At 41.0% G+C, this 16587-nt stretch overlaps 1 protein-coding gene across 1 annotated transcript in view; it reads left to right on the top strand.

Moving 5' to 3' along the window:
• The window catches only part of LOC109965220 (nucleolar protein 4-like), a 204323-nt gene that overhangs the window by 30278 nt on the left and 157458 nt on the right, over positions 1-16587 (top strand). The window contains exons 2-3 of the mRNA XM_020609068.1: positions 11131-11283; positions 14385-14496. Of these exons, the coding sequence (XP_020464724.1) occupies positions 11131-11283; positions 14385-14496 (265 nt within the window). The remainder of the gene's footprint in view (positions 1-11130; positions 11284-14384; positions 14497-16587) is intronic.

Genomic DNA, 16587 nt, shown 5'->3' on the forward strand with positions numbered 1-16587 from the left:
TGTTCAGTTCCAGATCCAGTCCCTCAAAAACTATTAACCTCTGTAGCAAATCACTTGCCTCATTCCGTACGTGGGTCATGCTTGTTGTTGGTTCCTGCTAATTGTTAGTTCCAATGCTCATCTGCCCTCGCAGATATCAATATACCTGCGTGTTTCTTCATACAGCTGAGGGTCCAGCGACCCCTTCATACTCTCCTTGTCTCGGCATACTGGTCCTCGGCGTGCTGGTCATAGGTCCTGGATTCTGGTTCCGAGGTCGGGTCACTAGTCGGTCATACCGCAGGAACGCAATGTCTCCCTTCGCCCTGGCCTCCCTTAACTTCGGCATCAACTCCCTTCTTCTCTTCCTCACAGACTCGGTGTAATCTTCATTTATATAAATATTAGGTCCTTTAAGCTTCTTTGCTTGTTGCAGTATGTGTGCCTTATCTTTCTCTTTCATCAACTTTACCATCACCGCCCTCGGCCCCCGCTCAGAAGGTTTCCCGACTCTGTGAGCTCGCTCCATCTCAATTTCTTGATGAATTTGCAGTTTCTTCTTTAATATTTCCTTCACCTTACATTCTGCTTCCGTCCAGCTTTCTCCAGCTGACTCCTTGATTCCCTCAAAGATCAGGTTTTTTCCACTTGGACTGTACTTCCAAATGCTCCATTTTATCCATTATGGCTATTAGACTCTCACAAGTTTTGTAGACATCATCCCTTGTTTCCTTGGTTTGTATTTTCTGTTCACCCATGGCTGCTTTAATCACATCCACATCTCGCTGGGTAAACTGCAAACTCGTTTTTATCTCCTGTATTTCTCTGGTCATGTCGTCGAGTCTCTTGTTATTTGTCTCCATAAGTAGTTGCACAAAACCTTTGAAGTTGTCTTGTTGTTGGCTCAACAGTGCGGTGTACATCTGCTTCTGCTGACTCAACATCTCTGTTACTTGCGCCGCTGAAATATAATCCTCTTCTGCCTCAACATCCTCATTCGCTTCTGATTTATTAGCTCTTTTCCCTCTTGGAGGCATTTTAATAGTTGTAGAATTTGTTCAAAGACTTGAAAATGGAGAAGATGTGAAAAATTGTAGAACAAACAAGAGGAGCAGTAAAGACGTCTGCTCTCGCTTGCAACCCAGGAGGTGTGAAAAAATTTCCATGGCTTAAAAATGTACAATGGAAAGACTGATAATTGACTTTGATAATTGAGTTTGAGATCTTCTGTCAACAGTTTTAAAGATGTTTCTTTCATCATTGTGGTTCATGGAGAAAATGCCTTTTGGCCACATGAGAATTTTTGTTGCAGTACTGTGAGTGGCTGCTGGGCATAATTGGCTGAATGGCTGAGTGGCGGCAATGAGGGCCTGCCTAAAGTTTGCTAGCTAGCTATGACTTCCTCCTGCACATTCATCTTCCCTGGGTGCCAGAACAGAGCTTCAACTGGGCATGGTTTCAGTGTCTTCACCCGACATGCCCCCAGAGTTTCAGTGCAGATAAAAACTGCTTATTTTTGCATGCTTTTGAAACTTAATTTTATATACTTTTTTAACCATTCAAATTGGGCTGGGTGGCTAATAATTTTTTCTGTGGTGTGACAAACTCGGAATGTTAATTTTAATGTTCTTGTACAGTGTGCTGAAACTCTGACTAAACACCAAGTTAAACCAAAGTCAGTTGTAGTAAAAATATTCACTGTCCATTTTTCACATGACAGCATGGTAAAAACTGCAAATAAAACAATACAATAAACATTGTCAGTTATGCTTAATTAACCAATACTTGTGCTATAAATAGTAATACACTTCAACACACCTGTTCAAATGCATATTATCAGCTATCTTATGCACAACTGTAAATAAACTTAATCAACATCGCGTCTAACCATCTTTAACACAATCGTAGTCATTAACTATACTATGTCAACTGACACATATAGGAACTTACGGCATTGCTTCTATGATGTTTCTTAGCAGATGGAAATGGATACACATGTTTAATGCAAAAGCCTTACGTTCACCATTTTGTTTTTTCTAACAGGAAATCGTTAAACTGGAAATGACGTCACCATCCAGTGCTAATTAATCAATAGATTTAGCGTAATAATTTCTTTTTTCATACGTAGTTATTAACCTGGCTCTTCACCAAAAATAGCTAAGAACAACAACTTCAACAAAAATAATTAGCTGAATAAAAACCTTAGAGGCAACACAATAATTGTTTCGGCTTTACCTGGATTTTAAGATTAGAATCAGAAAGGGTAAGGGCTGGAGTTACGTATTTAGTTGTGATGGTTAAGGGTTAGGGGCTGAATGCAATATGCCAGTGATTGTCCTCATAAACGTAGGTGTGTGCATGTCCCGATCTGTTGGATGAAGAGGAGGAGGAGGAGGCTGAAGAGGGGATGTGGAAGGGGCAGTTAGTTTTCATTGAATGGACCCAATGTGTAACCTAGCAACAGGCTGGTATGAAACTGGGATGGAAAGATGAACAGAGGGAGAGAGCCCACAAAACCAGAGGAAATGAGAGTGAGAACGAGAGAGGGAAGCTGCTAATAATGTGTGGATGGAGGCAGAGGGGTGCAGCGGGTCAGAGGAGACAGATGGAGGGTCAGATAGAAAGGTGAGGCTGATGCTGTGGAAATAAACTCTAAGTATAAAAAAAAACAATAGGCAGCACTATCAGTAAAGTTTTTCACAAACCTTTAAAATACCTCTAGGCCAACATATATAAAATAATGGATTTCCATCTGCAAAGTTCCACCAAAAAGCAATGGAGTGGAGAGATGTGCTGTAGATAAACCTTCTCTTTTGTGAAGAATGGCTATTTGAATCACCTGAAACTTTGAGCTACATACTGTAAATGATTTTACTCCAATCTCAACATTTGTAAGAATGCCTGGTGTGGGGAAAGGCGTCCGTAAGATTAGTTACATCATTTGATAGTCAAAAAGGAATAATATGCATCACAATTACTCATTTGAATAATACAGTCATTGCCTTGTATATTATATTCGGCAGAGACCGTTATCATAGTTTCTTTTTGTTTTTTTGTTATATGTTCAAAATAAAAGTAATCTAAAGTCTTTGTATTACTTACACTATGGGGGCTGATACCTGTTAACACACTCACATTGTGGGGACTTGGCCAAATCTCAGCATTTTAGGGGGGCAACATGGTTTAAGGTTAGTGTCAGGGTTAGGTGTGTAGTGGTTATGGTTAAGTGTTAGGATAAGTGTACAGGAAATGAATGTAAGTCAATGTAAAGTCCCCACGAGGAATGAAAACTCTGTGTGTGTGTGTGTGTGTGTGTGTGTGTGTGTGTGTGTGCATGAATTGTCAGCAAAACCCACGAAATGACCAAAACCAAGTGGTGGTGTTAGTCCATGCATTTGTTGCTACTAAAGATGTAAATATTTTAAAAATAAGTTACAAGTATGTAGCTTAATTACAAATAAGTTAAGTAATTTGCTAAATCAGCTGGTCATTGTAATTTTATATCAGTCTAACAGCAAATGGTGCATTTTGTGGACTGTTTTCAGAAGCAGGTTGATGCTATAGTGTGTATTGGGGATGGCAGGATGGAGTGTGTGAGACTGAGTCAAAATAAACTGCAGTGTGTGTGTTCATGGTGTTGAAGGAACATGTCGCCAAGTACAACCATGTGTATCACTGACTTATCAGGCTTTGGAGGCTTGTAACAGGATCACTTCAGTGTTGGTTTTGGTACTGCAAGACTTATGGTTTAATTTGCATCGAGGAAAGAAAATAATATAGTTCTAAAACTATTGCCAGTTACCTCAAAGGAATCTGAGTACGAGGTTTTCCCGTTACTGTTGATAGATACTCACGCATAAATCCACCTGGCTTGACTTTTAAAACTGAAAACGAGTGGGTTAAAATACCTAGTTGTGTCTTTAAACTGTACCATGAGACCTGAAAATCGGTCATGGGTCTGTTGCTGGTGATCTGGGGAACCAATATGTTTTAATGAGCCCGACCCCTAGAGAGAAGCCACATGTCCCACTGGGTCTCTGGTTGGAAAAAAAGAGCCTAAAAGTGGTTTAACAGCTAAGAGTTTTCAGCATTTTAGTGGATAATTCTTTGTCATGGCCGCAGCACAGGACCGACGTGTATGTACAGAGGCTGCAGCCACATGGGATGCACATACAGCCTTGTGTGTTCACTCAGATGTGTCCTGCAGACAGGCAGCTCTGCCCTCACACCTCTCTCTCCTCTCTTGGACTTTGACCCTTCTGCTCAGCCAGTAGGATGTGGGGGGGGGGGGGGTGTGTGGTTTTTGCTGATGCATGCTGTGCTGTCCTGTCTGCTGAGCCTTAAGGTGTCCCCTGAAAATACACACACACACACACACACACACACACACACCTATAATATGTGGGCTACTCAATGTGTGTGCGTGCATGCACATGCTGTCACATAAGCTGCTGTCCGTGGCCTGTGATGTGTCCTGCAACCACATAAAAGGAGAAGTGGGGGAGACCCAGCTTCTGGGTGTGTGTCATAGTTTCTGTCGGTGTACATACTGTATGTTCAGTTGCATCTCTGTATATTTGTACCCACTTTATTCCTGCATATGGATGTTTTATTGCTTAATTATATTATGTGCATGTGTGAGTTTGTGTGTGCAGGTTTTTTGTCACATTTGATCCCAGTATTGGGGTCAATGAGAATGCAGACAGTGGAGGACAAACATATCCTCTCTTCCCATATCTCTCCTCTTGGTTCTTTGTGTGTTTTGGTGTGTGTGTGTGTGTGTGTGCGTGTGCCCGTGTCCTGGAGCTGTGCTGTACAGTGGCTTGGCCCTCCTGTGACATGCTAGGAAGAGAGAAAGGGCACTGCTGGCCTGGCATGCTGTAAACACTCATCAGAAAAAAGAAACGAAACTAAAACACTGGATGTCCTGTACCACAGTGGTAACAATGTCACACAGGAAGTCTAATTCATGCTCTGAACCGTGTCCTTACAAAAATAGGATGCACCTTATTATACATTCATAAGTATGTAGATTAGAAAGTGACATTTGACATTATTAACCTCTTGCACACTGTTGTGTCTGGCAAGGCTGCAGCTTTATATCTAGTGGATGAGTCGCATCACAGACAGTATTATTTTTTAGTCTACCTTGTTTAAGTGGTGAGTGTTACCATGACAACAAGCTAAACACTGCTGGACAGTCCTTGCCATTATCTGCGACAATGCAAAATTTAGTCTGTGTTCAAATTTTAGTTCCTTTTCTCTGCTGAAACTCAGAGAAGCGAGACATGGTTGTGGGTTCAGGTCTGATTTACTCTGTATATAGTATATAAACCTCATGGCACTAATAAATGTTTGCATGTATGGTAACATGGTTTTAAATGGAAAGCAAAGCCGACTCTTTGTTCTTGAATTTCCAACTGACAAGATGAAAGTCTAATATAAACAGTGAAATCCTCATATTGGTCTTGGTTGCATTCAGTTAATTCTGTGAACTGCTTTTCAAGCAGCAGTGAGCCCTCTGTCCCTTTGTTTACCGTCTATCGCTAGAGACATGCCAATTGCGATCTGAATCTGATTTTCTTTCTTTCTAAGAACTGTAATTGACAGCATACACAGACATTTTTTGTAACATTTTAAAATAAAAATAAAACTATAAAATATATTAAATAGACTGTTCTACATTTTCTATTTTTCTCACTCAAACAAATCTCAAAATAATGTTTATTTTTTACAAACCTCCAACTAGCTTGAACAGGTGCAGTAGGTAATAGAAACAGAAGAATGTGAGGCTCAAGCGAGGTGCACGAGGTGCTACACGCTGCACATGTTTTCAGTCTGTGTCCCATAGCTGACCAAACAAAGAATTGAACCACTTGCAGGAACTCATCAACACATAACCTCCAAGGAACATAATGTCACTGTACTGCCAGTCTAAGTTGACTGTCCCAGTGACTTGCTAAGCACAGTGATGGTATCGTACAATTTGTGCGCACTGCACTAATGTCAGAAGGGTAAGAGATGCTTCACCTGCATCACACCCCCTATCTGTCATCTTCATCAATTTGTCATCCTCTACTTGTTTATCTCCTGTCTCCTCTCCTCTCTGTCCTTTTTTCTTCCACTTCTCCTCTGTTGGCTCTCCTTCATCCTCCTACCATTAGTAGTAACAGCCAGTAACCACCCTACTGTCTTTCTTTGTCACACCCCCCACTTCTCTGCCTGGCAGTTGTAATGGCATTGGGTATGGGTGGGGGGAGGTGGATGGGGGCATATTAGCAAAATCCCCTCTGCGATAAGCTGGAGCTGGTTACCACAGCAACGCTTATTACCTTCATCCTGAGACAGGGGGTGGAGATAGTGAAAGAGACAGAGAGGTAGTGGGTCAAGAGATAGTGTCCTGGATGTGTGGATGTGCAAGAGTGCAAGTGTATGTGTGTGTGAAAAGGCTTTAGTTCACGCACTCTTCATTAGATGCTCTATATCTGATAAAGGCCCTGGGAACAGTGCTTTTGAATAATGAGAAGACACATACACGCATACAGCATACCATAAATCTGAGTACACCCCTATACAATGTCACTTAAATGATAAGTGAGATAAAATGACATCATGTTACAAGATTATGTGGAGGTATTTGCTCTTATGTGTAATTAAAAACAGACAGACTACATTAAAAAAGTCAGTTTACACCACTGGTCAAATGTTTTAGAACAGTCCTTTTTCCGGTTTTTATTGACATATAAGCAGTTCAACTCCAATTACCTTAAATGAAGCCATGAAAGCTAATGCAAACAGGGTCGCTACTTTTGTTGATTATGTACAAGAACAAATTCCTTCATCCTACAGCAGGACAATGAGTCAAAAAACACCTTGAGTCTGTGTAGAAGAAAATACCATACCATACCAACTTTATTTATAAATCACTAAAAACAACCAGAGTGGACCAAAGTGCTGTACATGACAATAAAACAGTATAAATTTATAAACCACAAACAACAATATAAAATATAATCAATATAAAAGAAAAAAAGACTAAAATCAACACAAAAATATCAAAATGCCAGGGAAAATAAATCAGTTTTTAAAAGAGACTTAAAAACAGACAGGGTAGAGGCTTGTCTAATGGACAGCGGTAAATCATTCCAGAGTTTAGGACCAGCAACTGCGAAGGCTCGATCGCCTCTAAGCTTACGCTTTGTTCTTGGGACACTCAAGAGAAACTGATTTGCTGACCTCAGAGAGCGTGTGGGTGTATGCCAATGAAGCAAATCAGATAAGTAGGATGGTGCAGAGCCATGAAGGGATTTAAAAACAAAGAGTAAAATTTTGTAATGGACCCGAAAATGGACAGGTAACCAATGTAAGGAGGCCAAAACTGGAGAGATATGCTCATATTTCCTTGTACCTGTTAAAAGACGCGCTGCTGCATTTTGGACCATCTGGAGGCGAGTGATAGAAGACTCACCGACCCCAAGATACAACGAGTTACAATAGTCCAAACGGGAAGTGATAAAAGCATGAATAAGCATCTTGAAATGCTGTCTAGAGACAAATGCTTTTACTTTAGCCAACTGTCTTAGTTGAAAGAAACTAGATTTAATGACAGCTGCAATTTGGCTGTCAAATCTTAAATCGGGATCCATCTTAATACCTAAATTTAAAATATTCTTTTTATTATAATGAGCCAATGAGCCCAAGTCAATATTGTCTGGATAGATAAAATAACAGTAGGCTTCAAATGATGGAGCGGCAGTGCAGTGTCCATACTGTATGTGTCAGACCAAGAGTGAAGGCAAAGCAACCTACCAGTGCAACACATCTGTGGGAACTTCTACAACAGTGCTACTGTATCTATCCAGACAATATTTGATGTCAGTTGTAGAAACAATATCACAAGTGTGTTCAGTTGTTGGATTACACAAAATAGCAATAAATAAATAACAATACAAAGTCAGTTAACCATCTTCTCAGCTTTCAGTGTTTTTGCAGGTTTTCCTGGTCTTGTGTGAAAATAAACTGAATATGTTCAGGCTTTGGAGTGTTTGTCAAGAAAAAAGAAAAAAAAAGTTGTGATCTGATCAGTTTCCATTTGGTCTTCTGAAATCTAAGCTAGACCACAATCTAGGGCCTACAGAATTACCATATATTTGGATCAACTGCTTAACACGATTGTATGCAATTGGGCAATAATGATCTAATAATTTCACTAACAAGACAGAATACATGTGTATGAACGAGAGGGAGGGAAGTGGAACAGTGAGGTTACAGGGGGCTGAGGTCAAGAAGGTGCAGGAGTTTAAGTATTTGGGGTCAACAGTCCAGCGTGATGGGGAGTGTAGGAAAGAGTTGAAGAGGCGAGTGCAGGCAGGTTGGAGTGGGTGGAGAAAGGTGTCAGGAGTGTTGTGTGACAGAAGAGTGGCAGTGAGAATCAAAGGAAAGGTGTACAAGACAGTAGTGAGACCAGCTATGCTGTATGGGCTAGAGACTGTAGCAGTGAGGAAAAGACAAGAGGCAGAGATGGAGGTAGCAGAGATGAGGATGTTGAGGTTCTGTTTAGGAGGGACCAGGATGGACAGGATTAGGAATGAGCACATCAGAAGGACAGCTCAGGTCGGCTGTTTTGGGGACAAGGTCAGAGAGGCCAGATTGAGATGGGTTGGACATGTGCAGAGGAGGGATAGTGGTTATATTGGTAGAAGGATGTTGGAGATGGAGCTGCCAGGCAAGAGGTCAAGAGGTCAAGAGGAAGGCCAAAGAGGAGATATATGGATGTGCTAAAAGAGGACATGAAGTTAATTGGGGTGAGAGTAGAGGATGCCGATGATAGAGTTAGGTGGAAACAGATGATTCGTTGTGGCGACCCCTAACAGGAACAGCCGAAAGAAGAAGAAGAATTTCACTACACACCCTGTATATTCTATTAGTCTGCATAAAACGACACCAAAATAATGTTGTTTTCAAACAGAGAAATCAAACAGGATGACTATACATGATGGTTTTTCTTCTATTTCTACTACAAATTCTGTTTCCTGTGAGTGCTCATGATCTCTGGTCTGTGTGTGACTGACTAGCCAGCACTTCCCCCAAGCCTCACACTATTTACTAGTGACACAGTTAGAAACCTTCCTTTTCTCTCTCTCTCACACACACACACACACACACACACACACACACACACACACACAAGATATTGCAGAAAATACAGTGTCTGCACATACTCAAATGTACTCTCCACAACACACTAATAGAAACACACACACACACACACACACACACACACACACTTGCATGCAAAGGTCAGCTCTCTGGTTACCATGGCATTAACAGACTTCACCATGCACTGCAAGTTTGCAGCTAGGGAGGACCCGTGCATGTGTGTGCGTATGTTTTGCACCACCTGTTAGCATGTTAAGTTCTCTGAGCAGGTAGCTCTTCCTTCATTCTATCTCCTCTATGTCTCCATCGCTCTTTCATGGTTCTTTGTCTAAAACCACTCAGACTCACCTTTCCAACCCTGCTGAGCCCTCCTTTGCTCCCCACAGGTCCGCATCACACCCTCACATCCTTCTGGGGAAAAAGGGAGGTTCCCAAGACTTCCTAGTATTCCCAGAACGGTTTGTGTCTGTGTGGGGTGTGTGTGTGTGTGTGTGTCTGAGTGACCAAGAGAGAGAGTGAGTACTCTGTCCTGTGGGAAGCTTGATTAACATACAGCAGGTGCAGCCCATCCCTTTACGGATATTTATCTATCCCAAATCTGTTTTACACCACTGAATATTAGAGAGAATTGGCATGGTGATAACAGTGAAACATTTCCTTACACTTCTGAACTCGATAGCAACCAAAGTAAGACAAGATATTTATGTAAAGGTTCTTTAAGACATGTTGCATTTATGTTTGACAACAGTGAAAATTAATGTACCTGTAAAGTATGGAAAGTGAGAATATAATGTCTGGACAATTCAGGGTGCTTTGACAACTTTTGCTATGATTTCTGAAGTGTAGACAAGCCTCCTCCCACTGTGGCTCATGAGCGGTATTCAAGCTGTGATAAACACTCAGAAGTGAATTCAAAATAACTTTCAAAATCCCTCATCAGTGTCGCCTGTGACAGACTCTCGTCTTTGTATGGGGGGGATCTTTCTTTTTCACTAGAAAAAAGTCTGTGTAGATTTGTTCTATATGGCAGAGCCGATGTTCCCACTGATGCCAGAAATGTTGCAGTCTTCAGTCTGTAAGAAAGGGTTAAGAAACCGAAAACTGCAGCATCACATTCCTGTTATCATAAAGACTAATGATAAGCACGTGATGCAGCAGAATAATGTGGTATAAATACGTATCTGTAATTCTCCAGCTTTAATGTGATTTGCCTTATAACCTTCCAAGACACTAAATTAATACATACTATCTTTCCTTTAAAGGTCTTATTTAAATGCATCTGGGGAAAGTTTTGTTAAATAAAAGTTCACTGGCAACTATTTGAACTTGGGTTGGTGTACAATTATTTCTGCAGATGAGTCAAACAGAAATCCGTAGTCGTGCTTTCAGTTGTAGTCAGATGGACAGGAGTCTGTAACAGGGCACTTATTTGAAATGAAAGTCCTTGATGTCATGTGCTGCTTGTGGCAGTGAGTCAGGAATCCTCAGGCAGGCTCATAGATTTTACAGCAGAAAGTGAAGCTCTGTGAATCATGATGAAGAGATTCCACTTGAGTTTATGGAACACTTGTGCTGTTTGTTCATTTCTGTTGTTTTAATGAGTTTTATTGTTGTTAGCTTTTTTGTTTATTTTATTTAAAGATTTTATAGGACGTATTTTTAGACAAGCTTCTTCAGAATGTAATTTTTTTTCTTGTGTAGTGTATGTAAATACAGTGTGTCCTGTGCTTAATCAAATGTATTATTATTACTAAAGCAATGAATAAAGATAGAAACTGGGGATGGATGCCACCTCATATCCCACCGACCCTCCTCATATTTAGCTGTACAGGTGTAGGGTGCAGCTAAGCGAGCCGCATACCATGTTATTGCAACGTTCCTGATTTGACTGCATGTGTCTTGTTTGTCTGTGCTGCAAATGTTTGGTAAAATGCAAAACAAATGCAAACAAAACGGGCCACAAATTCACTGAGTCTCTGGCTTTGTTTCCAGTGTGTGGACAGTGTATCAGGGGTGGACACGTCCCTGAAGCGTGTGGCAGTGGTGGAGGATTTCTTCAACATCATCTATGCCATGCATGTGGAGATCAGCACGGACCCCAGCAAAGCACCAAAACATGCTGGTCAGAAGAAGACCTACAAAGCTGTAAGTGTGCTGTTATTTTTACATTTCCTATGTGGTTAGAATATCAAGAAGGCTACTCTCACAATGACTTGTGTGAGATATACTTCCCCCATCTGCTTCTTGTTGCCCATGTACCTTCTCTGTCTCAGGCAACCCCACAGAGTGTATTATCTTTCATAACTTGTGTTGTCTGTTGCCTGACTCTCTCTTTCTCTCTCTCTCTCTCTCTCTCTCACACACACACTCACACACACACCACACTACACACTGTAGTCTTTCTTTGTCTCTTTTTTCTCTCTTCCTCTTCTTTTGGGCTTCATTCCTCTTTTACTGTCTCCAGCAAACAGTCTTTGTCACACTGGTCTGGTTTCAGTTTCAGATCAGAAATTAACTGACAGACACATCCATTCAGTTTTTACCTGCTGGTGGCAAGTATCTGATCATGTTGTTTAGTAGATGTTGTGCAGGGCTGCTCTGCTCTGCTGCCCTCTTTTGGAGAAATATGTAAAGTGCAGCTTCCACAGATTTAGCTCTTAGTACAGGGAAGAACCTTTGAGCATTACTACCCATGAGCTGTGAGATTTTTTTTTTAGCTGTTATCTCTGTGCTCCTTTTTTTAAACTTACATTTCCTTCCTTCTTCTTTATCTTACAGATATGTTGTGGTTTGTCATATAGTCCTCTGTGTCTTTCTGCCTATAGTGTATACAGTGTACTGTAGATAAAAAAAAGGTTCTAGTTTACAATGCCGTATATCTTCAGGTCTCACTGCCACCAACGGCCGTGAAGGTATTTTGCCTTTACTGTACTACTGTACTGTCACCTTCCTACACACACACACACTCACACTTGCTCACACTCACTGTCACACACAACCCCCATCCACACATGCTGGCTATACTCAACCCCCCTTTTCTGTCTTCTGTGTCTTTGTGCTTCTCTTTCATAATAAATGTTTGATTTACATGTGTGCATATCCACATTCAAACTCACATTTATAGAATTCGTATTCTCAGCAGCACAGAGAGAAATCGTTCTCATTGTTAGACAGGCTGCTTGAAGCAGGTAACCGACTCAAGTCATTAAGGAGTTTTATAACAGAAAATGTTTACTGACCAGCAATCAGCTGTAAACAGTCCTTGTTGGTGTTTTTTTTTTTTTTTACAGTACTTTGACAGCACAGATCACATGTTTAGACAAGTGACTCATTCTCTTTTCTCAGCTGAAAACTCGTGTGCTGACCCCTGGTCTTCATGGCTGTGAAAGTCAGGAAAAGAAAAGAAAAAGAGCCTTGCAATTTCCCAAATAAATTGTCATCATGCAATTAAAACAGAGAAGTGATGTTCTACTTTGTGATGTGTGTATTTGACATATGAGTAGTGTAATTCACAATCATACTGTTTGATTTCTTTTTACTAACTCTGCTCTCAACTGAATGTCATTTTAATCACCTGTGTATACAAGCTATTTAATGTACACCCTATTCATTATTTTAATATTTTTATAGTTTAAAGTGCCCATGGTATACTCATTTAGCTCATTTTCAGCCATTTAATATTTAATCTTGGATAGCTCTAGATTATTTTAGCACCCCTCATAACTCCAAATATTCTGTAATTATTTCAGAATGATAAAATTCGAGAGCCTTTTCCTAAAAACGAGAGGATAGTTCATGAACGCATACAACTCCTGTTGGCAGTGCTGTGTAGAAATCTGTTTCCCCAATCAAGATGAATCCTAATATTATCCTAACTACAACCACCGAGGGGTGCGCTACATAAAACCCAGGGGAAACCCATTTTGATGGGGGAACACTTTAAGACACAAGACCGGTCAGGAAGCCAGGACAACACATAAATAATAAACAGTGACAAATAAGCCAGGTTTTTTACAATGACAATAACTTAAATCCTACTTGACATGTTCGAGTCACAATATGAGAGTGAACAGCACAACAAACCATAACATTAGTTAATATGAATTTCTCCTCCATAGATAGGTAAACAACAGTATATGTACCAATGAAAAGAGATGTGTAAGACTCTAAGCAAAGAGGGTAATTGAGAAACCCCATATTTTAACTGGCATAATGCAGACATAGTAATTTCTCCAGCCTTCTCTCTAATGTTACAGAAAGAGCTCATTAACAAACATGTAACTTTTTTTTTTTAACTTACCGTTAAGTCCCACCAAGCAGTGGAAACATCGTTCCCTTTCACATAGCTCCAAGGTCAGTAAATCCAACAGGTGGTCTCTGAGTCTTCCCCCACATGACCACATACAGTCCCAAAGTTGTGAAATTAATTCCAACAGGTAGTGTAGCACTGATAATAATCCGCTCTTTAACTAGCAACACATCACATGTGGCAGACGAACTGGCCTCACATAGTCAAAACAAACAGCTACTGTGCTCCGGGGGAATCCAGCGTTGATGAGCTGATCATTCAGCCCCGCAGGGGGATTTGCTGACCAGCTGCTTGTAGGTTAGACACACTCAGGTAAAACAGTGAGTCCTTGTACAGGAACATTCCCAACATGCAGTAACCTCAGGCCCTGTATTTTTCTCCACATCCTCTGGTTAAAGTGCAGCAGCAGGAGGAAAAATAGATCCACAAAGTCACGCAATTAAAAAATTCAGCTTTTACAACGGCACCGTGGATGTCAGGCAAGCTCACATGAACACGCAACTGCCTGGAGATTATGACCATTCAAGAACATCCTTAGACTATCATGTAATACTTTACTTTGATAGAAAGTGTCACAAGTGAGAGTTTGCGAAACATGTATAAATGGAGTTGCTTCTACATAGATGAACTAGAACATACGTACACCTCATTTTTTGAGCTTTAGGTGCCATCTAAGATGATAATTCACTGTTTTAACATTGTAGAGAAGTCGAAAAACAAGGAAAAGCATGTCATGGGCTGTTTAACCAATAAATTGAATTAATGTATAATGAAAAGAATTGCTTTTTGCAGCCATGATAATAAATGCTCAAATAAAGTGTGCAGCTTTGTCTGCACATTTCAGATCCCACATTATAGGGAATTTCGACATCACTGTTCTTACAAAATGAGAGGACAGGTAGACCCCCCCCTCATGGTTGGCATCTCTCTCTCTCAGATTGCAGAGACGTATGCCTTCCTACCCAGAGAGGCGGTGACTCGTTTCCTGATGAGCTGTGGAGAGTGTCAGAAGCGGATGCACATCAGCACCACAGGACAAGACTACAAAGGTATACACACAGCACCGCAGCCAGTGCCCAAGTGCACAAGTCCTCTGATCTCCATCTCTCCTGAAAACCTTTTTGTTCCACAAATCCCACAAATCAATTGTGAGTGGGATAATGATGTTGCTCTAGTTTCAGTGCTGTTTCATTTTTCTGGCACAAATAGCTGACAATGGAGATGTAAAATAAGATAAATAAGATAATCCCATATTAATCTCACAGCAGTGTTACCGCTGCAAATAGCGAAATAGCAATGACATCAAATAAATAAGTAAAAGAAAATAAGTAAACATGTTCATTTGGTCACATTATTTCGCAAACTTTCATTAATTGCACAGTTTTGGTGTGAGCATGGGCTAAATTGGCCAGAGCCCGCTGGAACCGAGCTCTGCCTCCTGATGTCTAAATGGCACCCAGCCAGAGCTGCGCTCCCTCTCCTTCAGACTTGTATCATGTAGGCTATTTCATTCTCCCATTAAAAGTTATATGGTTGTCTGGAGTGAAACGAGCAGCAAGTCAGCAGCAATATCTCTTAACATCAAACCAATGATATCAAAATTCACGAGGTCCTAGATGTGCACACACATGTTAATTCTAGACTGCAATGGTGGGAATAATAGTTTTGCTCCCTGCAAGTTTCCAAGAGTTTGGTTAGTCAGTCAGCTAATATTTTATGTATATTTTCGGAGCTGTTTGTTAAAGTTCCACTCCACAGACATTTTAATATTTATATTTGCATATAAAAATACTCAGCTATAAACAATGTACTGTATAGTTTAACAGTTCTTCCTCAACAAAAGTTGCCACCCACTCACCTCACCGCTGCTTCCCTACAAAGATTGGTGAACTTGCTGTTTCAGGATGAGATGCAGGAGTGAGAACTGAAGGGATGTAGCAGTTTATGTTTGAGCCTCATTCAACGATTACATAGCAATATTGTATAAAAGACATATAAGTAAAATGTGCAGATGTATTTACAGTCTGGATTATTAGCAGCAGGCTGTTTGCATGCAGTTGAACTACTAATACTGTAGCATTAGTGAGCCAAATCTAGCATTTCCACTACTGTGTATAATGTATCTTTTTATTTTTTCACATGATCCAAAATGTAATCTAGTGACCTACCAGAGAACCGAGAGACTGCCTTGCTGTATTAGCAGCAGCCAAACCTAACTGTTAATGTTACATTCCAACAACGCCACACGACTCTACAAGTCTGCTGCAGGTCCTATGCCATCTCATAACGCTAAACAGTATGTTTTATCTCTTTATTATCTCAGATAATCCAAAATGTAGCCTTAATCTAACAATAGTAGTTAACTCAGAAGCAGACTGTCAACACTCAATTCAACAGTGAGCGAAGCCTAGCCTTCCCTGTCATATATCGGTGCTTTGCTGTTAATACTCCAGCAGCGGCAAGTGTTTCATATTGTCTCATAACATTTGAGAGTATGTCAGTAGCTCGTTATTTTTGCTTGAGGCTAAGTTAAGATAGATTTTATCACTTATAATTCACTGTATCACATTCCTGTGGGTCAGAAGTAGTGTTGCAACTGTATGATATTTTCACGGTGTGATAACAGTCTCAGAAACACAGTTTCACGGTAGTACGGTATGTGGTATTACACAGTTCTATTTCATATAGGCTTCGCCCTCTAAGAGCTGTCGCTATTGGGTCCACCCCTCATGCTTGCGCAGTCCTGAACAGATTCTTTCTCACCCTGTGCCCTGCACTTGGCTGTCCCCAAAACAGGTCTGCTGCGATGGCATAAATGCCACTGTGACCTGTGATTGGCTCCCTCTTTTTTCTTTAGCAGTCTAAGAAGAAACATCATGGGTAAGTGCATTCCCTTTTATCATGGCTGAGAGCCATTCCTCACTGCCAGGCTCCAGTGCCGCGCCGCCGCCACCGTGTGTCCAGGCTGCGATCTGGGTTTCATAACATGTTCACATGCCAAGCCAGCGCTCCCCCAGGCAGCTTGTCCCCCTTGGTGCTCGCTTGCCCGCAGCGGAGAAGTGCCGGGCGGTGGCGTTTGCAGCTATCAGGGCTGGGCCCTGACAGTGTCAGCAGCTAGGCTAGACTAAGGCAGGCTCAAC

The sequence above is a fragment of the Monopterus albus genome, unplaced genomic scaffold (genome assembly GCF_001952655.1).
Source record: "Monopterus albus unplaced genomic scaffold, M_albus_1.0 scaffold98.1, whole genome shotgun sequence".
Classification (NCBI taxonomy): Eukaryota; Metazoa; Chordata; class Actinopteri; order Synbranchiformes; family Synbranchidae; genus Monopterus; species Monopterus albus.